General features: G+C 32.9%; 1 protein-coding gene and 1 non-coding gene across 5 annotated transcripts in view; both read left to right on the top strand.

The window, feature by feature from the left end:
- LOC119610087 (eye-specific diacylglycerol kinase-like) overlaps positions 1–26,930 on the top strand; it is a 57,048-nt gene that overhangs the window by 14,856 nt on the left and 15,262 nt on the right. For all 4 annotated transcript variants that reach the window (XR_005231975.1, XR_005231974.1, XM_037965185.1 and 1 more), the window contains exons 2-5: positions 1,473–2,685; positions 7,727–7,865; positions 14,144–14,347; positions 25,375–25,501. Coding sequence is in view for 2 of the 4 variants with exons in the window: in XM_037965185.1 (XP_037821113.1) it covers positions 1,883–2,685; positions 7,727–7,865; positions 14,144–14,347; positions 25,375–25,501 (1,273 nt within the window). In the remaining 2 variants the exon portion in view is untranslated. The remainder of the gene's footprint in view (positions 1–1,472; positions 2,686–7,726; positions 7,866–14,143; positions 14,348–25,374; positions 25,502–26,930) is intronic.
- Trnai-aau lies at positions 17,539–17,612 on the top strand. The gene has a single exon. It is a non-coding gene; the product is annotated as a tRNA-Ile (tRNA).

Below are 26,930 nucleotides of genomic sequence, written 5' to 3'. Positions count from 1 at the left end.
TTCTAGTTCTGTTCTAGTTCTGTTCTAGTTCTGTTCTAGTTCTGTTCTAGTTCTGTTCTAGTTCTGTTCTAGTTCTGTTCTAGTTCTGTTCTAGTTCTGTTCTAGTTCTGTTCTAGTTCTGTTCTAGTTCTGTTCTAGTTCTGTTCTAGTTCTGTTCTGTTCTAGTTCTGTTCTAGTTCTGTTCTAGTTCTGTTCTAGTTCTGTTCTAGTTCTGTTCTAGTTCTGTTCTAGTTCTGTTCTAGTTCATGTTTCTAGTTCTGTTCTAGTTCTGTTCTAGTTCAGTTCTAGTTCAGTTCTAGTTCAGTTCTAGTTCAGTTCTAGTTCTGTTCTAGTTCTGTTCTAGTTCTGTTCTAGTTCTGTTCTGTTCTAGTTCTGTTCTAGTTCTGTTCTAGTTCTGTTCTAGTTCTGTTCTAGTTTCTGTTCTGTTCTAGTTCTGTTCTAGTTCTGTTCTTGTTCTGTTCTAGTTCTGTTCTAGTTCTGTTCTAGTTCTGTTCTAGTTCTGTTCTAGTTCTGTTCTAGTTCTGTTCCAGTTCTGTTCCAGTTCTGTTCTAGTTCTGTTCTAGTTCTGTTCTAGTTCTAGTTCTGTTTTAGTTTAGTTCTAGGTTCTAGTTCTAGTTCAGTTCTAGTTCAGTTCTAGTTCAGGTTCTAGTTCAGTTCTAGTTCAGTTCTAGTTCAGTTCTGGTTCAGTTCTAGTTCAGTTCTAGTTCAGTTCTAGTTCAGTTCTAGTTCAGTTCTAGTTCAGTTCTAGTTCAGTTCTAGTTCAGTTCTAGTTCTAGTTCTGTTCTAGTTCAGTTCTAGTTCTGTTCTAGTTCTGTTCTAGTTCAGTTCTAGTTCAGTTCTAGTTCAGTTCTAGTTCAGTTCTAGTTCAGTTCTAGTTCTGTTCTAGTTCTGTTCTAGTTCTGTTCTAGTTCTGTTCTAGTTCTGTTCTAGTTCTGTTCTAGTTCTGTTCTAGTTCTGTTCTAGTTCTGTTCTGTTCTGTTCTGTTCTGTTCTGTTCTGTTCTAGTTCTGTTCTAGTTCTGTTCTAGTTCTGTTCTAGTTCTGTTCTAGTTCTGTTCTAGTTCTGTTCTAGTTCTGTTCTAGTTCTGTTCTAGTTCTGTTCTAGTTCTGTTCTAGTTCTGTTCCAGTTCTGTTCCAGTTCTGTTCTAGTTCTGTTCTAGTTCTGTTCTAGTTCTAGTTCTATTTTAGTTTAGTTCTAGTTCAGTTCTAGTTCAGTTCTAGTTCAGTTCTAGTTCAGTTCTAGTTCAGTTCTAGTTCAGTTCTGGTTCAGTTCTAGTTCAGTTCTAGTTCAGTTCTAGTTCAGTTCTAGTTCTAGTTCAGACTAGTTGTCTTAGTAATCGATACAATGTCCAGGCAGAGTATGCACAAAATTCTTTACTGCCGACATTTGTATTAAAAATAACAACTTTTTATTCATTTTACTTTCGTATCTCGTTATGAATTCACAATTAAATCATTTTATTAACAACCGTAGAAAAAAATAGCTGAGGAAAATAGTATTCGCCGTGATTCAGATACATAAATGAGATAAAAACGAAAACAAATTCACGGTTAGAATTTCAACAACAAAAGGCAGAAAATTATAAAAGACAATCATACAAACAAATTATAATACAGTGATAAAAATCTGAGTAAAAAAAAGAAACAAAATAAAAAATAAATAAAATACTGGAAAAAATTTTAATAGCAAAATGTGAAATAAAGTGGAAATTAATGACAAAAAAGGTCGTTAAATTTAAGTGAAAAGAAGAATGTAGACAGAATTATATGTATATGGAAAATGATCAATTGAAAAAATTGCTAAATTGTTTTAAAAAATTACCATAATTAAGAACAGAAAAATAAATATTGAAAAATTGTGTATGAATAAAAAGTTGAGCACCAATGTTTATTTCATATTTAACTATTGAAGAATTAAGTTGTGTGACAGAAGAGAAAACAAATAATAAATGTCAAACAATGATACCTACAACAACAACAACAAAAGAAACAACAGTAGCTGGGGCAATAACAACAACTGCTGCCCCTGCCATCTGTACGTCAACAGCGTTAACAACATCTGCTCCAAATTTAACCACAAAATCCGCTACAAATTCACCGCGTATTGCCCGCATTACCATTAATAGATCTACACAAACCAATTTTCTATTGACCCACCACCCCAACAGCAACAATGATTTCTTTGAAAGTCACAGCATGACCAGCAATAGCAGCAGCACCAATAGCATTAACAATATTGGAGGAGGAGGAGGTGGAACGGGTTCTGCTAATTGTAATAAAGCTAACAGCAGTTGTAGCGACAGTACTACCAGCAGTGACAGTCATGCGGATATAATGTCCTTAGAACAACTTTTACTTGCCGTACAAGAGGAAACCGATGATGAGGGTGGTTTATCCGATGTCATACCACTGCCTCCTCTAGCTCATCATCATCATTATCATCGTCATGCATGTAAGCACAACAACAACAGTAGCAGTGACTGCGAAGAATGTCAAAATTCTTGTTGTTCCTGCTCTGACAACGACGAAACGACACCTGCCTCCTATATTAACAATAACACCAACAGCAACAATAGCAATTCATCTTCATCGACAAGACGTTTTCGTCGTTCTTTGGTGGGTATGCAAAGGAAAACGGCATTCCGTCAAAGGAAATTAGATTCATTGGGTAACTGGCGTCGTCAGCGGTAAGTTTCCCACAACTAAAATCTGTTAATGATTCCCAGTCTCAAAACGGGATTTATTTTGTTATTGTCGTATGAGAAACAGAGATTTCCTACAAGCAAATTTCCCACAAGTTTGTATTTAGTTTTTAAACCAGGAAACGTTGCTACTTGTTGTTGCAATACATATTTGTGTTTTTTGTTAGCTTTTTGTTTTTCATTGTGAAAGATTTTTTGTTGCTGGTTTTATTGTGGCTACTTAGTGCAATCATGCGGCAAATTTTGTTGCAAATGATTGAACATTAATTTAAATAATAACGCAACAAATACAACAACGAAAATAATATCAGTAAAATACCATAAAAACGTATTCTAAGCATTAAAAATATTTGTAGCACAGTGGTATAAAAGGCAATAAATTGCATGCAGAAACAAAAACTAGTTAAGTACAAATGGACTACAACTGGACTACAACTAGCACTGAATAAGAACTTAAATAGAACTGAACTAGAACTGAACTAGAACTGGACTAGAACTGAACTAGAACTGAACTAGAACTGAACTAGAACTGAACTAGAACTGAACTAGAACTGAACTAGAACTGAACTAGAACTGAACAAGAACTGAACTAGAACTGAACTAGAACTGAACTAGAACTGAACTAGAACTGAACTAGAACTGAACTAGAACTGAACTAGAACTAGAACTGAACTAGAACTGAACTAGAACTGAACTAGAACTGAATTAGAACTGAACTAGAACTGAACTAGAACTGAACTAGAACTGAACTAGAACTGAACTAGAACTGAACTAGAACTGAACTAGAACTAGAACTGAACTAGAACTAGAACTGAACTAGAACTGAACTAGAACTGAACTAGAACTGAACTAGAACTGAACTAGAACTGAACTAGAACTGAACTAGAACTGAACTAGAAATGAACTAGAACTGAACTTGAACTGAACTAGTTCTGAACTAGTTCTGAACTAGAACTGAACTAGAACTGAACTAGAACTGAACTAGAGCTGATCTAGAACTGAACTAGAACTGCTCATTATTTAGGTTTTCAATCTGGCGAGAACAGATAATAGAACTACAGTGAATAAATTCTAGCAATAAAAAACAAAATATAGTCGTCAGAATCTCTTTAAATCGGGTCAGTTGGCCATCTCGTCTTAAATTATACTTGTTTTTCAATTCTAATAGTAGATTACGTGGCGCATTGTCCCCATTTACAATATATTTTAATTGTATTACGGATTGTGAAGAAAGTTTACTTCGAAAAAAAAATTCTAATAAATAAATTAACACGTTATATTTATTTATTTATATTTAATACAAACAAATATTATCTAAAAATATAACATTTCTAAATTTAATCCTAAAAAACTATTTTAAAATAATCACTGACGTAAATTTATTGAAGTGTTTAATACTTATGGCATTTAAATACTTTTATTACACTAAAATATCAAATTTTATTTAGAGTTTATAAAAAGATGCATTTAACAAAAAGGCCTTTCCAAAATTTAACTTAAAAAGTGTTTTAAAGTATTCTGAGATTGAAGATTCAGCATATTAAATAAAATAAATTAATATTACCCCAAATAGGGTGCAAGTAGTAAGTAATCCACTTTAAATCTCATATACTCCCACACTTGCTCTCCGATTATAAAACCCATCATAAGCAGGCAAATTAGTTTTTGGTTAAAAATAAAAATACAAAATAAAAAATGCTTGAACTTTTGCAGAATTTCTAACAAAACTGTGAATTTTGCTTACAAATAAATCTGATGATACAAATATTCACATAAAAATTCACAAATATTTATATACTCATACAATTGATGTCTGTTGATGAGATTTTGTTTTCTTTTTCATATTTTGATTTTGAATTTAAAACTGAAAAATATCATAAATGATGTTTGACTACCATCATCATAAATAACATGGTCGGTCAGTCGGTTGGTCGTCGTCATCTGCATACTTTGTTATTTCTGTTGAATTTTTATTATTATTTAATGAAAACATGTTATATTTGATTTAATTGATTTATGAAAGATTTAAATTTCATGAAAATGCAAGTAAAATAAATGCAAAAAAAAAAGAGAAATCATAGAAAAACAATGAAAATGCAGATAAGAATATAATGATTGAATGTAATGTATACATTTTCAATAATATTTTTGTAACAGTATTAAATGATATTCCCAAATTGCTTTAAAAAAGAGTTATTTGGTAATAACAAAAGTAAGTCTGTAGTAGTTCATAGTCCAATCTACCATCAGCCTAAAATATGGACTATTGTACAGACAAGATGTGGTTAATAGTCCGGAGTATAGTCAGTCTATAGACCAGACAATACAACGTTTGTAGTTCTGACTTCAGTCAGTCCATAGTCCAAATTGTAATCCATCTATAGTCCAACCTATACTTCAGACTATAGTCTGTCTATAGTACAGACTATAGTCAGTCTATAGGCAATATTATAGTCAGTCTATAGTCCAGACTATAGTCAGTCTACAACCCAGACTATAGTCAGTCTATAATCCAGACTATAGTCAGTCTATAGTCCAGACTCTGGTTAGTTTATAGGCGAGACTATAGTCAGTCCAGACGATAGTCAGTCTATTGTCCAGACCATAGTCAGTTAACTGCCCAGCCTATAGTCCAGATTATAGTCAGTCTATTGTCTAGACTAAAGTCAGTCTATAGTCCAGACTATAGTCAATTTATAGTCCAGACTATAGTCAGTCTATAGTCCAGACAATAGACAGTCTATAGTCCAGATTATAGTCAGTCTATAGTCCAGACTATAGTCAGTCTATAGTCCAAACTATCAGTCAGTCTATAGTCTAGACTATAGTCAGTCTATAGTCCAGACTATAGTCAATTGATAGTCCAGACTATAGTCAGTCTATAGTCCAAACTGTAGTCAGTTTATAGTCCAGACTATATTCAGTTTATAGTCGAAACTATAATCAGTCTATGGTCCAGACTCTGGTCAGTCTATAGGCCAGACTATAGTCAGTCTATAGTCCAGATTATAGTCAGTCTATAGTCCAGACTATAGTCACTCTATAGTCCAGACTATAGTCAGTTTATAGTCCAGAGTATAGACAGTCTATAGTCCAGACTATAGTCAGTCTATAGTCCAGACTATAGTCAGTCTATAGTCCAGACTATAGTCAGTCTATAGTCCAGACTATAGTCAGTCTATATTCCAGACTATAGTCAGTCTATAGTCCAGACTATAGTCAGTCTATAGTCCAAACTGTAGTCAGTTTATAGTCCAGACTATATTCAGTTTATAGTCGAAACTATAATCAGTCTATGGTCCAGACTCTGGTCAGTCTATAGGCCAGACTATAGTCAGTCTATAGTCCAGATTATAGTCAGTCTATAGTCCAGACTATAGTCAGTCTATAGTCCAGACTATAGTCAGTTTATAGTCCAGAGTATAGTCAATTTATAGTCGAGACTATAATCAGTCTATGGTCCAGACTATAGTGAGTCTATAGTCCAGACTATAGTGAGTCTATAGTCCAGACTATAGTCAGTCTATAGTCCAGACTATAGTCAGTCTATAGTCCAGACTATAGTCAGTTTATAGTCGAGACTATAATCAGTCTATGGTCCAGACTATAGACAGTCTATAGTCCAGACTATAGTCAGTCTATAGTCCAGACTATAGTCAGTTTATAGTCGAGACTATAATCAGTCTATGGTCCAGACTATAGACAGTCTATAGTCCAGACTATAGTCAGTCTATAGTCCAGACTATAATCAGTCTATGGTCCAGACTATAGACAGTCTATAGTCCAGACTATAGTCAGTCTATAGTCCAGACTATAGTCAGTCTATAGTCCAGACTATAGTCAGTCTATAGTCCAGACTATAGTCAGTCTATAGTCCAGACTGTAGTCAGTCTATAGTCCAGACTATAGTCAGTCTATAGTCCACACTATGGTCAATTTATAGTCCAGACTATAGTCAGTTTACAGTCCAGACTATAGTCAGTCTATAGTCCAGACTATAGTCAGTCTGTAGTCCAGACTACAGTCCAGACTATAGTCAGTCCATAGTCCAGACTATAGTCAGTCCATAGTCCAGACTATAGTCAGTCCATAGTCCAGACTATAGTCAGTCCATTATCCAAACTATACTCAGCCTATAGTCCAGACTATAGTCTATTGTCCAGACTATAGTCAGGCTACTGTCCAGACTGTAGTCAGTCCATAGTAATCAGTATATGTATAAGAACCATATTACTCTACAAATTAAATACTTTTTCAATAAAAATTTTAATTAAGTGCCTGTAAATTAAAATCTCAGTGCTCAAGAGGTATTTTGTACAACATTTACCTTATGATACTTAAATCTCTTAAAACAAATTACATCAATATTTAACATTGTATAAATTTGTCATTGTAAAGGATATTTTACATCCTTCTTGAAAAAAGTCAATATCAATATGTAAATATGTTTAACAGAGAAACATAAAAACATAATTTACATCCTATTTGCATGCACAAGCATGTTGTATTTAAAAATATTATTTTTTTTTACAAAGACATTATGCAAGCCGCTTTAAATATTATGACCCTTCATTATTTTTAAAAATAAATATATACATATACAAATTTGTTATTGATAAATGCATGATAAATAATAAATCATATTTATTGGTCACATAAAAAAGATAAGACCATATAAAAATTGTTCAAAGGATTTTTTTTAATATTGTAAAAAAGTTATGGTTTTTATATATAACTCAACTAAATGAAAAAGAAGCAGTGAGAGCGAGAAGGAAAAAAACATACACAACCGATTATAGCTGAAAGAATATATTATTTAAGTTTTTCCTAGTAAATCGCTATTGTTTATTAACGTAAAACAATTAAATATTTATGTCAGTTATAAATTTTCAAAAAGGTTATGATGATGACATTGATATTTTTCGCTATAAATGAACGAAATTAAATTTTTAAGAATTTTCTTTAGTTATGCCAGTTTATGCAAAAAAAAAAACTAATTTTTTTTTATCTTTTTAATATTTTGCAGTCGAACAACTTCTAGTAGTGGTATAAGAAGACCCATACGCATTGTACCCGATTGGACGGAAAATGCCATACAGGGTGAACATTATTGGAAACCATCATCAGCATCGGGTGATTTATGTTGTCTGAATGAAGAATGTATTGTAAGTAGATTTTATATTCAAAATTATCTATTAAGAATACATAAACATAAGAATATTGCAAGCCAAGTCAGACTCAGAAGAATACATAAACATAGTGAAACTCCTCATCGGATACCCAGTTTATACCCGAAACTATAGTCAGAAAATAGTCTAGAATATAGGTATTGTATAGTCAATCTACAGTTCTACTATAGTCCACTACTATATATAGACTGTGGTCTACTATAGTCCAGACTGTGGTCTGTCTGTAGTCCAGACTAAAGTCAGTAATATACAGGCCTGTCACAGAATTTCATTCCGATCGAAAGTGGAATTATTTCCGTATTTTTGCTTCTTCTAAAAAAGAAAACGAAAAATTCTTTCGGAATGAAACCACTTTCAGTTTTTGAAGTGGAATTGATATTTGTATGTAATTAACGCTTTTCTTAGTTTTAATAATAAGAACCTTTACTAAAAACATGGTTCTTGTTTTGATTAGCTAAACAGGAACAATTTTAAATGAAATCTATATAATTCTATTAATTTTTTGTCAATTTACGAAATAATTCGGAATTTGGAGAAGCTAAAACAAAAATGATCGGAATAATAGTACGGAATTGAAACCATTCCGATCGGAATGTGTGACAGACCTGATAATCCAGACTTTTATCCAAACTATACTCAGTCTATAGTCCAGACTATAGTCATTTTATAGTCCAGAGTGCAGTCAGTCTATAGTGCATACTATTGTCTGTCTATAGTCCAGACTATAGTCTGTCTATAGTACAGACTATAGTCAGTCTACAGTCCAAACTATAGTCTGTCTATAGTCAGTCTATAGTCCAGACTATAGTCAGTCTACATTCCAGACTACACTCAGTCTATAGTCCAGACTATAGTCTGTCTATAGTCCAGACTATAGTCTGTTTATAGTCCAGACTATAGTTTATCTATAGTCCAGACTATAGTCTGTCTATAGTCCAGATTAAAGTCTAGACTATAGATCGTCTATAGTCCAGACAATAGTTAGTCTGTAGGCCAGAATATAATCATTCTATAGCCCAGACTACAGACAGTCTATAGTCCAGAATGTAGTCAGTCTATAGTCCAGACTGTATTCAGTTTATAGTCCAGACTGTAGTCAGTCTACAGTCCAGACTGTAGTCAGTCTATAGTGCGGACTATAGTCTGTCTATAGTCAGTCTATAGTCCAGACTATAGTCTGTCTATAGTCCAGAATATAGTCTTTCTTTAGTCCAGGCCATTGTCAGTCTATAGTCCAGACTATAGTCTGTCTATAATCCAGACTAAACTCAGTCTATAATCCAGACTATACTCAGTCTGTAGTCCAGACTATAGTCAGCCTATGGTCCAGACTATTGTCAGCCTAAAGTCCAGGCTAAAGTCAGTCTAAATTCCAGAATGTAGTTAATCAATTGTTTGATCACTATAGATCAGACTTCGGTCAATCTATAATTCAGACAGATAGTCAGTTTATAGTTCAGACTTTAGCCAGTCCACAGTTCATACCATTAATCTTGAGTTCAGCCTATAATCCAAACAATAGTCAGTATATAATCTAGACCATAATCAGTCAGACAATAATAATAGCCTAACAATATAGTTGAATTTCTCTGAGTCTCTGGGAAATTTTCTTTCACTTCAAATAGAGGAATCGCTTAAAGAAGTCACTCGCTAGACTGAATCCTGATTTAAGAACCTCTGCTTATTTCCTCTTTTCACTATAATAATTGAGGTTTAAGGTGAAAATTTTAAGAAGAAATTCATTTTTATCTCTCAAGCACTTTATGTAATTTCTGAAAAAATAAAAAAAAAATAATTGCAACCACATAGGTAGGGGAAATGTTGCTGCTAACATTTTTGAAAGGTTTTCTTACACTCTACCCCCAGAATAAATATTTTTGCTTCTGGAAAAAATGCGGTTTATAGGTTGTTATTAAAATTTTCACTCGACAAGTTGTAGTATGTCAATATGTATGATTTGTAATCTTCCTAAAGAAGAATTTTTAATTTGTGGTTTTTAATTAATTTTAAAAGTGTTCATTGCCTTTAAAAAAAGGGAAATGTAAAAAAGTTTGATTAAATAATTTATATGAAATGTCACTTCTTGTGTTTTATGTGACATATGAAAATAGAACAATTTCAATAGGAATATGCAAATTGTTTAGTTAGAAATATTTAAAATTGAAATGTAAGAAACTAAACTTTTAACTGAATATTTTCGAAATTTATAGAAATAGATAGACAAGTATTAGGGAACAAAAGCAAAGTAGACAAGGAAAAACGCTATCTGTAATATTGTATTCGAACAATTATTTCTCTTTCAAAATATACGAAAAACTTATGAAAATTATACACAAACAATTTTTGGAAATAATGAAAGCCGGATATAAAGAAAAACTTTTATACGATGAGCAAGTATCTCCTCTCAGATTATGTCTGTTATAATGCCGCTGATTAAACAAACATGGGAAAAAAAGCACTTGAGATCCACAAGTGGTGTTGGTAATGATGATGCTGCTGTTGGCTGCTGATGTTTAAAGCAAAAAATACTGTTTATAATAAAATCATTAACAAAAATAAATACGTAAAATAAGAAGAATTATTTTACACAATTTATAAGAGGAACAAAATTTGTGTAAAATATAAACAAACTATAGGGGGGGGAGAAAGGTAGTAAACAGCAGCAGATGCAATTTTTTTTTGTAAAATTGTTTATAAAATTTGTAAAAAGTTTTATTCGCTATATACTTATCAAAATCGTTGTAAGGTTGTATTTTACTTCCGTTTAACTCGTACAATCTACTTAAGAATTAAATTGTTGAAACGAGTACCTACTTTAAGATTAATTACTGACTTTTCGCAGATTAAATAAAGTTTTTTTTAATGGTATTTTATAAAATTTTACAAAAAGCCATTAATTAAAGACGCATTATAATGAATTATTAATAAGTGGTTAGTGTTTGGTAGGGGTATGTTAAGAAAGTTAAACAAAAACTAATTGAAATGTTTTGTATTTTTGTATTAGGGGAAGGGGTATAACATTGATTAGCAAACAAAGAGTTTCCTATCATTCCAGAATAACATAAAAGGATAATTGTATATGACGTCCCGTTTATATAGGTTCCATTATTTTTTTGGAGTTAGGCGAAATCAAGCTCCATTAGCTCTTTGTGCTATCAGAAACGGTAATAGCATGATCCTAAAAGCAGGACAATTAGCTTAAACGACAAAGCCAATTCCCATTATAATTGGATTTTCGCTTCGGAATGACTCGAATCATACTCGGTCGAATCATAAAGGTTGTCAGCTCAGTGAAAGTTTTTTACAGTCGAACTGTTCCAACAACACAAAAGATAAATAGTCCATGACGCTATTCTGGGCTCCTTATATCAGACCAGACCATCACAGGAACCTGTACCGAACCGATTCGTTTGAAGCTAGGCCGTTAAACCCTCAGAATATGCGTTTAGACATGAAAGCATAATATTCCATCATGAAGTGGATGAGATTATAGGATATCCCACTGGATACTCTGTTATAGAGTCATGGATTAATCTCCATGAAAATTGTTGTCAAACTCAACAAAAAGCTACTCAAAGTAGGATTCATCGAAAAGCAGGGATGCAAGACGATTTTGCCTGCCCTCAATGCTGCTAAATCATTATGATTAACCTTAGTGTAAGAGTTTGTATGAGAAGCCAACCAGCCTAATCGACAGCAAAGTCAATTTCCACAAACATTAGAACTTTGCTTCAGAATGAGCCGATTCATACTTGATCAAATATTGTGAAAACAGCGAAAGTGTTTTCCTCCAAGAAAGAACTATCGGTACAGTCGAACTGTTACAACAACATCAAAGCCAAATATCAATAACGCTAAGAAAATTATATATATAATTACTTGGGACCAGACCATCACTGAGAACCTGTACCGAACCGATTCGTTTGAATCTAGCCTTAACCGATAGGCTACGCCCACTTTATAGTTCAGACCGTAACCCATCCGACTACTATTTGTTTCAATCAATGCAGAGCGATCTCTCTGTGATATGCTTGACTTCATAAATGGGTATCCATTACTCCATGAAGATTGTTCTCAGACTGAACAAGAACATGCAAAATCATTAAAAGCTACTCAAGCAACAATTTTAAAACGTTTGCGAACAAAAGGATTCCAAAAAGCAGGGATGCTCGGACAACCAGCCGAATCGACACCAAAGGCAATTCCCACGATAGTTGAATCTTCGCTGCGGAATGAGCCGAGACATACTCGGTCAGATTGTCAACTCAGTCAAACTGTTACAACAACACAAAAGCCATGACACTGAGGTAATGATCTACATTTAGTGGGACCAAAAGGTTCCTATGTATTATGAGCTGCTGACATCTGTCCATTCGTCACAGGGAACCTGTACCGAATTGATTCGTTTGAAGCTAGTATTGGCCGATGGATGTCTAGAACATGCGTCCAGATATGAAAGCATATTCATTCCATCATAAAGTGGTTGAGAAGTTTTGCAGTACGCTCTTTATAGTCCATACATCAATCTATGCCGTAACCGTAAGAGCCAAAACAATGGTAATGATCTGTATTTAGTGGGACCAAAATATGAACCTATATCTATTACATTAAAATCTGACCAGGCCATCAGAGGGAACTTGTACCGAACTAATTCGTTTGAAATACAATATTTCATTATGATTTTGCGGAGCCCACCTTATAATTCAGAACTTGCCCCATTTGATTACTATTTGCTTCAATCGATGCCGTTACAAGGCTTGAGGACCATCACTTAACGAATATTTGGTCAAGCTGGTCATATCGTCGGAGCACATTTATAAAGTTTCCCTAGATTTTTAGTTACACTTTTCCTGTTAGTTCGTACTCTTCTCCATATCCGGATCAGACATCTGATATCCGGATCAGACATTTGCGAAGCAGTCTCAATAGACACCAACTAATAAATTAATCTTATACTTCCTCTCGTTAATAAGCAACTGATATTTGCGTTATGTAGGTATAGTAAATTTGCAGTCTATATAGCTTCGGAAATTTCCATCTAAAGTCTTAATATAGTGTAGACATAGAAAGTTAGATAAATGGTTCCATTTTCAATAAGGAGGTATAGTTGATAGTAGCAACTTTGATAGTCAGTACCGCGACAAACAATAATAGTAGTAGATCCTCGCTGCATTTCTGATTACCAAAGTCGAGGAAGATAATACGAACTAATTCTCCTTTCATTATTGCTGTCTCAGTCATTATTATGTTGAAGCGTTAATAGTTTAGCATAACTTCCGAGAAATTAAACACGGTATAAGAGGGATAGAAGTTAGAGGGAAATGACCCTAGAAAGGTCAATAATTATTGAATTGATTAATATCAGGGAAATAAAGATATGTCGTGAAGATGGCTTTTGGCATCCAATCGTATTTATGGTTCGGTAATAGGTTGATGATGTTCTCTCAAAAAAAATCTTACTAATATCGGGGTTTAATAAATTTTCAGATATTTTTAGCAGAAGTAAATACCAGTTATTGATAAAATTTTTGGAGAAAGCTTCAATGATTCGATTCATTCACTTAGACCCTTGCGTTCCATGTGTATAAGGAATTGTTTTAAACAACCCAAACCTAAACGAGTTAAGACCACTGATCGTTTATTTCTGCTACTAAACTTTTACGACTGAAATCAAATAAATATTTTGTTATTTATACAACCAAAAATGGCTCATTGCCTGGACTAAACAAAGTCCCAGACTGCTGTCATACATTGATAGATGCCAAATGTTTTGCAAATTTTCACAATATAAATACTTAAATAAAACACTTTTTTTCCAATTACACAAATAACAAGGAATGAGAGAAAAATATTGTATTTTTTTTTTTTTTTTTGTCAACCTTGAAATATTTTCAAACTATTTTTAAAATGAACTATTTTGAATATAAAGAGAGCGAGGGATTTTGAAAAATAATTTAGGAATTTTAATTACCTAATTTAAATTAAAGAAATCATAGCAAAACGTAGCCAAAACACCATACAATACCTCTAAACATACATGCACACATTCTATAAAATCGTACTATATAAATGAAATATGAACGATCAGAAAAACTGCTAAAGTAGAATTATTAAACAACAAAAATAATAATTTTGAAAAGAAAAATATCAACAGTAAACAAAAACAGCAATTTAAAAATACTATACAAATATATACATATTTTGTTGAAATATTTGTTATTAAAATATATATTTTATATTTTCTTTTTTTTTAGAAAAGTGGACAACGCATGAAGTGCTCCGCATGCCAATTAATTGCGCATCAAAATTGCATTCCAATGGTCAATGAAAAGACTCAATTAGCATGTAAGCCAACATATCGAGATGTAGGTATAAGACAATACAGGGAACAAACTGTTACTCATCATCACTGGGTCCATCGTAAAATGGAAAAAGGCAAATGTAAACAATGTGGAAAGGTAAGTGTCGTCTAGTAGTAGTAGTATTTCGAAAAGAAAAACATCCATCAGTCAATGACACTTTATGGTTGTCAGATACAGATAGAAAACAGATTTATTTTTGTTTTTTAAAAAAATAAATACAAAAATGTATTAGTAGTGGTTGTTTTGTTGGTATTTATAGTCTCTTTAAAGAAGAATTATTAATGACTATAAATAATGGTGGAAATTCATAAATATTTAAATACAATTAAAATTAAGTGACAGCTACAAAGATATGATGTTGACAAATGAGTAGAGTAGACAACAATACACACATTTAGGGTGGAGGGGGGAAAAGAGATAAGAAAATGGATCCCTCGATACGCCAGAGGAAACATTTGTTATTTTATATTACAACTAATTCCATAATTAAAATGACATTAATTTTAAATTGAATCTAAATTTATTACAATTGAAATGTTTTCATGATTTCGGACAATTGGAGTTGTTGTTGTACCATTCATCCGAAATAAGCAAAATTTTCCGATTAAGCTCCAGTCCATATGGGATCGAATCTCCGCTATGAACCCCACACCAAGATCGTGTTATTTGATCAAGTAAGACTTTTTCTTGTAGTGTTTTCTTATGGTCCAACTTTACGTAAGTTTTGGACCACCAATATGCTTGGAACACATATTTGTACATGCTACCTTGCTTCAAAAGCTAAAAACAAATCTATTTTTATTTATATTTTCACAAAAGAGTCAACTACACCCGCCGAAAACATCAGTATGTTCCTACCCTGGTTTATTGGTTTATTGAGTACACGGTAAAGAGAAGTATTTTCGGTTCCGCAAAAAACTACACAATTCTAACAGAACATTCTTAATTGATAGTATGTAAGGTTACAGGTGGCTCTATTAACGATTCTGGTATTATAACGTAATAAAATTCGTTGTCCCTTTGAGCTCATCTCGATTGAATGCAGGAACAAGACTTTCTCTTATTGTATCCAAGGTTTCAGTCTATTATGTATACGATTCAAACAATCTAATCGTTCGTTATTATGGCCAGGCAGCCAACACTTCGTACATAACTATCCCACGTCACAAATACTCTTTCACCTCAAGTACTTTCCAGTGTATTCGAATGTCGAGCTTTATTAGGTTAAGTTTTAAGGAAATCTCGCCATTAAGCGCGAACATTCGGAGGATATTTCCATTGTGATACCTTTAAAATGATCTCTTCCTATTTAGAGCAGGTTTTCCTTTGGTATCTGAGAAATTTTTCCGATATTTCTAACAAATTGGATTAAATTCGTTAGTGACACATCCATGCTGTAGTCCACATTATTTAAGACTCTAAAAACTCCTTAGCTCATACGATTTGAAATAAATCCAATCATACAGTCACAGTTTGATGTCGAAGTGCTTTACGTAAGCGCCTGCCGTGTTGGCCTTATTGCACCGTGTTACTTTTTCAACCACAGGGTGAGGTGATTAGACGACTTTTTGCTTCTTACATGGCGCTGGCAATTTTAACATGCCCCGGGGGATCCTCTGCGGGATATCTGTTGTCTCGACAACAGCACCGTATTTATAGACTTTGCAGTGCATCAGTCTTTCAACTGTCATTCTCCTCCCACGAATTTGGGTTTAAACGACAGTCACCACGTGCACCCCGAAGTGACCTCTCCAATAAACGGAACAAAATAAAGTCCAAAACTGGCCGGCGGGCTACCGTTGTACCAGGTTATTTCGTTCTCTCGTTCGACCCCATGTATCAGTCTTTCAACTGTCATTCTCTACCAACGAATTTGATTTAAACGACAGTTACCACGTGCACCCCGAAGAGACCTCTCCAATAAACGGAACAAGACAAAAACTGGCCGGCGGGCTACCGTTGTACCAGGTTATTTCGTTCGTCCCCATGTCAAATCATTCCAAGAAAGGCAGATCTTATTACCCTGATCATTACCAGTCAGGGTAATATGAATATCCATCCAAGGACGATCCGTTTAATGGAAATTCATTGCCAATTTAATTTCCACGAATCAACACCAATTCTCCAAACGTCTACACGCAGATATCAATTATCTGCGGTTATATATTTAAATATCTGATTCCTCATGAGTCTGTATTGATGTCTTAAGTTTCAGCCTGACAAAACCATGTAGGCATTAGGTGTTATTAGATTTGACTTATATTTTTATGAGAGTCTATTGCTTATTGTGTCGAACTTGCGCTGAATGGATGGAAACACCTTTTTTTAAAAAATCTGTTATGACGTCCGAAAGTCTTATAGTGTCTGGGTTTCGACTTTTTTCTAAGTTTGTTGTTATTACAAAAAAAAAATCGACAATTTATTTCAAATGTGATGTATTTCGTACAATAAATTAAATGACATAATATTCTGAGTCCAATAATCCACTGTCAAAACAATCGCACTCCTCCTCGAAATTGTTACAAAATAAATCGTTATTTAAATCACTATAACTAAATTAAACTTTTACGATTCAAAGTATTTATTTTAGATTATTTATTTCCTATTTTTCAATTGTTTCATTCATTATCTTTCAGTTCACTAGTCTTCTATTTGATTATCTCTTTACACTCTTCCCTCCTGACATTGCTTTCACTATTGTTGTTTGGTTTTTTTCACAAATATTTTTATTATTGTTGTTTTATAATAAAAACATCAATATATTTATGTCACAAACCTGTTAAAGATTTAAGACATATTACATCAATTTATTTTTGCCTCCTAATCCACCCTCCCGCATTCACAATCACAAACAAAAAAAAAAAAACAAACAGAGCGTTACACTATATTATTCGCTCATGAACTGTCAATTTCATCAAAACAAATTTTTATCGATTCTCACTCAATTCAAATTGTTGTTTGTCTTCTTGTTGCTTTTTACTTTATGTTATTGTTCTGTTTCTGCTTCCTCTTCTATTTTCTTTTTATGTTTGTTTTTGTACATACAATAATGTTGTTGTTTTTGTGTGTTGTTGTTTATTTATTCTAATTTTAGCAAGTTGTCAGTTTGTTAGTGTGTCTACACTACATAGAAAAAAGAAATTTACTAAAAATATAATAAAAACATTAAGTCTGTCCGAAGAATTATTAGGTGTAGTGTTAAAAGTACTCGTTTATTTTTCACTGTATGTGTTTATTTTTAGCGTCCACTATATTTGTGTAGTGATCTAACGTAGCTGTAGCCAACTGGCCCATTAGCTCAGTTGGTTAGAGCGTCGTGCTAATAACGCGAAGGTCGCGGGTTCGATCCCCTCATGGGCCATAATAAATATTTTTATTTTTTCTTATTTTTTGCAAGAAAATCACAATGTTTTAGACATAAAGAGGTCATTAGACTCAAATTTGATTCCAAATTTAACAAAATTAAAAATAAAATTTAAACAATTTGTTTCTTAGTTTTAAATAGTGAAAGAACATCGCCATTTTTGTATTTATTTAAAGGTAAAGTAATATTTTTCTTGTAATTAAAACTTAATCAAATGCTTTTTATTATTCAAATCCATTAAACTTCATTTTAGTTGCTAATTAAGGAAATAAGGTCATATTAATTTAAGTTTAATTGCTAAATATCCTTTATAATTTATTGCAAAACTCAACAAATACATATTTGTTTTAATTCCCAACTTAATATTAATATTACGAGTTTAAAATGTCAGCAATTATTTAAAATAAACTTATTTAACTCTCTCTTTCTCTCTGGGTAAGGAGTGCGCCATTTTAAAATATAACATTATTAATGCAACTGAAGAAAAATAATTGTTTTTAAAAAGTGTTCTCCTAACGCCAAAGAACGAGTCATGGAACCAATTCTAATTTATAGAAAAATACAGAGAGCCTATTTTATCTGGTACATGGAAAGCTATTGCTCGCAGGCCAGAGTTTCGGAATTTGTCTTACGATGTCTTTCTTGAAGTGGTCCCTTCGGAGGTAAACGTGGTTAAACCCAAATACCCCTCAGAAGAGTTAAGTCGGGGCTAAATGTTGGGAATGAATTGATGTCAAATGAATGAGATACAGGATTAATCAGTGGTATATAGACCTAGCCACATCTATATACTAGTAGGAATATGTCGAATGTTTTCTCTTGAATATAACGGATGAATGAAAAGTGTGTTAGGTTGAAAGGTGATTCCATTCATTGTCAGGGTATCATGGTTCAGGGATTGCTCTTTTCATATCCGACTAGCCACAGTGAGTTCTCTCTGAGTAATAACTTTTCTTTGACTTATTTCATGGATTTGTATTTTACTCTACCAGTTACGTCTCTAGGTGATGTTTGCTGTATTAACAGAAGCCATGGCAGATGTATGGTTGTAAACGGAAGTGATACTCTTGCATTTCGGAAGTTACGCAAAGAGGCAGTGATGATCATGTGCGAATATTACCACCTGTGTGTTCCTACAGAACATAAGGCGATATGATGGGTCCTCCTTAGCTCAACCTGTGGTTGCATAATTTAAATATTTCTTCCATCCTCCCATACCTTTTTAATATAATTATTGAGAATTGTGATCAATAAATTGCGTCTTTATGAAAGTTGTTCGAGACTACTTTACTCAAATCAAGATCCAATTGATATTGTCTATCACTTCGTATATTCTTCCCGAATATATGAAGCTCATTCCTTTCCTGTTTCGACAATTGTCTTTCTCTGCCAAAGTTAATCAACTTAATGACGAGAAACAAAATCATGATCGCCGAACAAATCTAAAGTATATTAACCTAATTCTTTAATAGAGAATATCAAGGAATTTGAGCTAAAATAACTCTTCCTAGTTTCACCGGCTGAATCAGTTAAAAGTATTCTCAATATAAAGCATAAAATTCCCCATCTTTGTCCGAATTTTAGTCATATTTAAGAAGTTATAGTAGCGTAAAAATACTTTTATTTGTAAAATCAGACCGCGAAATTGATGGTCAATCTAAGAATCATGTCAGCTGTGGACGTGTTGTGATCATAACAATGCTGCTAAATACTCTGAGTATACAAGGCTAGTTTCTGTCCTATTTCCATGTTTTACTCGGCTAAACTCAGCGACGAAACTAAACCGAAAGTTTTTTTTCACAGGAAAGAATCGTTGGAATCCCTATCAGTTAACTGGATACTGCTAAAACCGATGTACTTTTGATCTTTTCAAACTTATACTAAGATGTGTATTTCCATTCTGTTGCAAGGACAATTAAATTTTCGCTGCAATCAGAATCTTATTCGTCTAAAATTTCGCAACTCAACAAAACAACTAGAACTTGTTTCTTTAGAAAAAGCAATTCTTGGCATCAGTGAACCTTCAGTTTAACATCCATAATTGGAGTCTCCATTATGACAAATGTAGACGAGTAGCAATTCAATTGATACCTCTAAAACCACTTCATGTTTGTCTTGAACTTATCCGAAGATATTTACTTTCCAGTGCCACGACAATCGAATTTCCAATACAGCATGACTAGGGTTTTCTCAGTCAAAGTTTGTCAACTCAATGATCAGCCAAAAGTGATTTTCCTCCAAAATGAAATCTATTCCGTTGCCTCAACAATTAGATCTTTCTAAACGCTTCGAGTTTTTCTTGGCGAAAAATGTTTCAGCTCAACAATAGTTGTATCCACTGAGTTTTCTTCCGGGAAACAAATTTCTGTAAGAGCAGAACTCTTAAAACTAGAAACTTCATCGTTATGGCACTTCAGTTAGGATGATTCCTTAAGCAATTTCTTAAACCCATACATTCAATTCAAAACATTCGAACATTATCCTTTACAACAACATGTATTTTTAGATTATGAAATTTAGCAAAAAGATTTTATTTGAAATAAATGTTCTACTCTATTTTGTAGTGTCGCACTCCTTAAGTATGCATCAATATTGAAACAAGATTTTAATCAATCTATAAATTAGTTGAAATCCCCAAAAGCATAACAAGAACAGTTTATGTATATCGTACAAGGGATTTAGAAAAACTATGGAAAACACAAGCACAGATAAACAGGCACGTAATACGGTACTCTTATAACTACACTTGAACTACAAACAACACCATATGCTTAACAATACAGTGTTAGATGACTAAAGACTAAGGGGGACTTAGAGCCAATTTCAAGTAGTCGAATGCATTAGTGGGCAACAAATATATAAGAATTAGTTTGTAGACAAATTGAACATTGACATTTAAAATCATCTAAACTCCACAACTACACTCTCCAGACTTCATAAAGTGAGAGAGTGTGGCGATATTGTCATCTGAAATCTGATTCCAATCTGAGAGCTAGACTGCGGGAATTCAAGATAAAGAGAAAAGGATTAGTGTTCCAAAACTAAATATTTCAGGTCTAAGGGAAAATTGATATTATCGTTGGTCGAATAACGTAAAGAATACCATGGTTTTGCTCTTTTCCAAAGAATTTCGAATCAGTCTACTGTTAATGATAGTACATCTGTACATGTGCCAAACAGAAATCAAACATGAGTACTTTAAATGCTCAAGTTGAAGATGATGATTAGAACTCATGTATGTTTTTAACAGGATATACAAAGTAAATTTAAATTAAACACAATCATTCAAATAAAACATACTCCTTGATGTATACAAAAAATATACTATATAGTGCAGGATGATGAAATAGAAACGGAAACGAAAAACTTAAGGCAATTAGTATGTTTATTTATATTGTTGCCTCATGTGCGACAGATGTGTGATAAGGTGGATTATTCCTGCAGATAAACTCTTAGTCTGGTCTTGTCAGTCAGAACTATAATCTGCTCTATAGTTTAATCTGTTGTCATGTCTATGATGTGGTCTCGTCAAGTCTCGACTAAAGTCTGGGCTGTAGTCTGGCCTATAGTTCTAAATTCTCGGTGAAAATATAATGCTTATCCTTCAAATACCTTTACAACAATTAATAAATTCCTAATCTCTTCAACTCTCAAAACTTTTCACATCACCCCCGCATTCATTAATATTCATTATTATTGTAAAGTGAAGAAGCTCTTTGGTAGTTACAACTTGTTTATATAATTGTGGTGGCGATGGTGGTGATTGTAATCATATGTACTGGTATGTATTTGTATCTACATATATGGGAAAATAGGAAAATATTTACACTCGTATGTAACTGTTTAGTCGTGCGTATAAACTATACAAATAAAATAAAATATCGGAATAACACACATGTTAGCACTTCACCGGTTACAAGTAAAGTTTTGCAACATTATGTTGTTTATGTGTGGAGTAAAAAACTATAGGAGAAACAACACTAGAGAACTTTTCGAACGTGATCCAAATAATGATGATGCACTTTTCATTTCTCATACAATCTGAAAACTACATAGATATAGTCTAACGCTTAGTCATAAATTAAAGGGGAATAGGAATACATGTACATGCGTGTGAAATCGATATACAAACAGTGTGGCAAGTAATACGAAATACAATAGTCCGGACTATAGTGCGATCTATATCCTAAACTACAGTTCGAACTATAGCTATAGTATATGGCCTGCAACCTCGTTCATAGACTATAGTCTAGTCTATAGTCTAGTCTATAGTCTAGTCTATAGCCTAGTCTATAGTCTAGTCTATAGCCTAGTCTATAGTCTAGTCTATAGTCTAGTCTATAGTCTAGTCTATAGCCTAGTCTATAGTCTAGTCTATAGTCTAGTCTATAGTCTAGTCTATAGTCTAGTCTATAGCCTAGTCTATAGTCTAGTCTATAGTCTAGTCTATAGTCTAGTCTATAGCCTAGTCTATAGTCTAGTCTATAGTCTAGTCTATAGTCTAGTCTAGTCTATAGTCTAGTCTATAGTCTAGTCTATAATCTAGTCTATAGTCTAGTCTATAGTCTAGTCTAATCTAGTCTATAGTCTAGTCTATGTCTAGTCTATAGTCTAGTCTATAGTCTAGTCTATAGTCTAGTCTATAGTCTAGTCTATAGTCTAGTCTATAGTCTAGTCTATAGTCTAGTCTATAGTCTAGTCTATAGTCTAGTCTATAGTCTAGTCTATAGTCTAGTCTATAGTCTAGTCTATAGTCTAGTCTATAGTCTAGTCTATAGTCTAGTCTATAGTCTAGTCTATAGTCTAGTCTATAGTCTAGTCTATAGTCTAGTCTATAGTCTAGTCTATAGTCTAGTCTATAGTCTAGTATAGTCTAGTCTATAGTCTAGTCTATAGTCTAGTCTATAGTCTAGTCTATAGTCTAGTCTATAGTCTATAGTCTAGTCTATAGTCTAGTCTATAGTCTAGTCTATAGTCTAGTCTATAGTCTAGTCTATAGTCTAGTCTATAGTCTAGTCTATAGTCTAGTCTATAGTCTAGTCTATAGTCTAGTCTAGTCTAGTCTAGTCTATAGTCTAGTCTATAGTCTAGTCTAGTAGTCTATAGTCTAGTCTATAGTCTAGTCTATAGTCTAGTCTATAGTCTAGTCTATAGTCTAGTCTATAGTCTAGTCTATAGTCTATAGTCTAGTCTATAGTCTAGTCTATAGTCTAGTCTATAGTCTAGTCTATAGTCTAGTCTATAGTCTAGTCTATAGTCTAGTCTATAGTCTAGTCTATAGTCTAGTCTATAGTCTAGTCTATAGTCTAGTCTATAGTCTAGTCTATAGTCTAGTCTATAGTCTAGTCTATAGTCTAGTCTATAGTCTAGTCTATAGTCTAGTCTATAGTCTAGTCTATAGTCTAGTCTATAGTCTAGTCTATAGTCTAGTCTATAGTCTAGTCTATAGTCTAGTCTATAGTCTAGTCTATAGTCTAGTCTATAGTCTAGTCTATAGTCTAGTCTATAGTCTAGTCTATAGTCTAGTCTATAGTCTAGTCTATAGTCTAGTCTATAGTCTAGTCTATAGTCTAGTCTATAGTCTAGTCTATAGTCTAGTCTATAGTCTAGTCTAGTCTAGTCTATAGTCTAGTCTATAGTCTAGTCTATAGTCTAGTCTATAGTCTAGTCTATAGTCTAGTCTATAGTCTAGTCTATAGTCTAGTCTATAGTCTAGTCTATAGTCTAGTCTATAGTCTAGTCTAGTCTAGTCTATAGTCTAGTCTATAGTATAGTCTATAATAGTCTAGTCTATAGTCTAGTCTATAGTCTAGTCTATAGCCTAGTCTATAGTCTAGTCTATAGTCTAGTCTGTAGTCTAGTCTATAGTCTAGTCTATAGTCTAGTCTATAGTCTAGTCTATAGTCTAGTCTATAGTCTAGTCTATAGTCTAGTCTATAGTCTAGTCTATAGTTTAGACGATAGTCTGTAGTTTAGTAGTTAATAGTCTAGAATGGTTTATAATCTCAATTGGTCCATAGTCTCCACATCATAGTCTAGTCTATCGTCTCGGCTACAATCTGATCTATTAGCTCAACAAAAGGCTTCTTTTTTGTCTGGTCTGAGACCCCATCTATGGTCAGATCCGTATTGTTTCTTTTATTTTTTTCTACATTGTTACCCTTTATATCCCTTTCAATGATATTAAATATTTTATTACCGAATTTTATTAGTTTGTTATGTTGAGTACTGATAAGATTTCATGGCAAACATATCAACCACATATCAATAACTAGAAAAAAACAATATGTAACTTAAATCCTTGTCTGTTGTAATACATTTGGGACTATAGATTTTAGTAGTTCTTCTCAGTCAAACACTCACTTAAATACAACAGTATTGAAACGAGCTATTCGCTTAATGCACTGGTTTATTTGCTCTACCAACAGTTTTACAAGTTTTTCAACACTTTTTATATTTAGTTTTTCCTTGATTTTAAGTTTTAGTCTATATAAAAATCTTATTACGATTGCCCCATATCTTATTATTTTAGATTCTCCTTTTCTTTTATATAGTATCCGTAAAATCCTTGTGAAGGTTTTACACACAAATTAACGTTGTTTTTTTTCTTAGATGTTGCTTGATGCAAGTGTTATTTGATGTAGTTGAGTTGAATTGCTGTGCTGTGGCAGTGTAGTATTTTGTTGCAACAGCAGTAGATAGTAATAATTTTCTATTGCCACACTTACCATGACAAACAGACAAACTCTTAAGGATATTGTCAGCATATTGTTGCAGAACAGGGAAAGTTACGCAAAAAGCTTTTTAACTTTTAAGTTTAAAGGAAATTTAAAACAACGAGAAAAATTTATATTTGAATAAAGGTTGAACTTTGAAATATTTAAGATTTTTATTAACTCTAGATAAGAGCTAAATAAAAAGTCAAATTTATTTTAAGTTTTACTTTTAAAGCTAAAGTCATAGTAAGTGGCATGATAAAAAAAATAGGGAGTTACAACATGATGTGTTAGCTAAAGTCTTTTCAAGATATCTATTAAATAACCAGAACATTATAGAACTTTTCGTTAAACTTATAAAATTAGTTGTGATATTTAAATATCAATTTTCAATGCAAATATTAACACTATTATTTATAATCAGATTTTCATATTAACAGGAATTAAGCTTGTAAATAACCAGCTAAAATTCCGAAAATAAATTTAAAAATCCTTTAACATTATTAATAATAAACAAACCAAAAAAATTTAAATTAAATTTTCCACCAAAAAACTATGTATATCTATTAAAATCCTCACGTTAAACAATAAAAAACTTTTTATGCGAAAAATTAAATATTAAAAAAAACAATATACAATAAAAATATTGCACGTAGGATTTAAATTTTAAACCCCATTCGGAATCCTGGCATTATTTACGATGTTTCCCCACATAAAAAAAGAAGTAAAAATTGCAGCGTAAATGAAAAATGCAATAATATTTTCAGTTAAAATGAACATTGTCTTAGAATAAAGTGGCACTTGCAAAAAAGTATAATTCCAAACGTTATAACTATTATTGTGTCACGTTTTTGCAACATTGTTTACTGTTGCAATGTTGCTGCAGTTTTATTGCAGTAAAAACTTTTTTTTCTTGTCTCTCTTATATTTTACATTTAATGAGCGTGTTTATTTGTCGAAAATTCTGGTATCTTGGGTTGGCATTTGAATTTATATATTGTAAATGGAATTTTTAAAAACATTTTCTTTTCTCTTATTTGCAGGCTGTGCAAGGAAAGTTATTTGGTTCCAAAGAAATTGTTGCATTGTCATGTGCCTGGTGTCATGAGGTGTATCATAATAAGGAATCGTGCTTTAATCAATCAAAAATTGGTGAAGAATGTAAATTGGGTAAGTTGAAAGGAAAATTGATTAACTATTACAGGGGGAGGAAATGCTCTTTTACAGTTCAGTTCTAAATTTCAAAATATTTATATTATATGAAGAAAAATAACCTCTAAAACAAGACATAGTCCCCTCATAGTCTAGTCATAGTCTAGTCATAGTCTAGTCATAGTCTAGTCATAGTCTAGTCATAGTCTAGTCATAGTCTAGTCATAGTCTAGTCATAGTCTAGTCATAGTCTAGTCATAGTCTAGTCATAGTCTAGTCATAGTCTAGTCATAGTCTAGTCATAGTCTAGTCATAGTCTAGTCATAGTCTAGTCATAGTCTAGTCATAGTCTAGTCATAGTCTAGTCATAGTCTAGTCATAGTCTAGTCATAGTCTAGTCATAGTCTAGTCATAGTCTAGTCATAGTCTAGTCATAGTCTAGTCATAGTCTAGTCATAGTCTAGTCATAGTCTAGTCATAGTCTAGTCATAGTCTAGTCATAGTCTAGTCATAGTCTAGTCATAGTCTAGTCATAGTCTAGTCATAGTCTAGTCATAGTCTAGTCATAGTCTAGTCATAGTCTAGTCATAGTCTAGTCATAGTCTAGTCATAGTCTAGTCATAGTCTAGTCATAGTCTAGTCATAGTCTAGTCATAGTCTAGTCATAGTCTAGTCATAGTCTAGTCATAGTCTAGTCATAGTCTAGTCATAGTCTAGTCATAGTCTAGTCATAGTCTAGTCATAGTCTAGTCATAGTCTAGTCATAGTCTAGTCATAGTCTAGTAGTCTAGTCATAGTCTAGTCATAGTCTAGTCATAGTCTAGTCATAGTCTAGTCATAGTCTAGTCATAGTCTAGTCATAGTCTAGTCATAGTCTAGTCATAGTCTAGTCATAGTCTAGTCATACTCTAGTCATAGTCTAGTCATAGTCTAGTCATAGTCTAGTCATAGTCTAGTCATAGTCTAGTCATAGTCTAGTCATAGTCTAGTCATAGTCTAGTCATAGTCTAGTCATAGTCTAGTCATAGTCTAGTCATAGTCTAGTCATAGTCTAGTCATAGTCTAGTCATAGTCTAGTCATAGTCTAGTCATAGTCTAGTCATACTCTAGTCATACTCTAGTCATACTCTAGTCATACTCTAGTCATACTCTAGTCATAGTCTAGTCATAGTCTAGTCATAGTCTAGTCATAGTCTAGTCATAGTCTAGTCATAGTCTAGTCATACTCTAGTCATACTCTAGTCATACTCTAGTCATACTCTAGTCATACTCTAGTCATACTCTAGTCATAGTCTAGTCATACTCTAGTCATACTCTAGTCATACTCTAGTCATACTCTAGTCATACTCTAGTCATACTCTAGTCATAGTCTAGTCATAGTCTAGTCATAGTCTAGTCATAGTCTAGTCATAGTCTAGTCAAAGTCTAGTCATAGTCTAGTCATAGT

The sequence above is a fragment of the Lucilia sericata genome, unplaced genomic scaffold (genome assembly GCF_015586225.1).
Source record: "Lucilia sericata isolate MDLA Ls3-8-SP2 unplaced genomic scaffold, ASM1558622v1 Contig001115F_arrow, whole genome shotgun sequence".
NCBI classification, from domain to species: domain Eukaryota; kingdom Metazoa; phylum Arthropoda; class Insecta; order Diptera; family Calliphoridae; genus Lucilia; species Lucilia sericata.
This window is presented reverse-complemented; position numbering and strand designations above follow the sequence as displayed.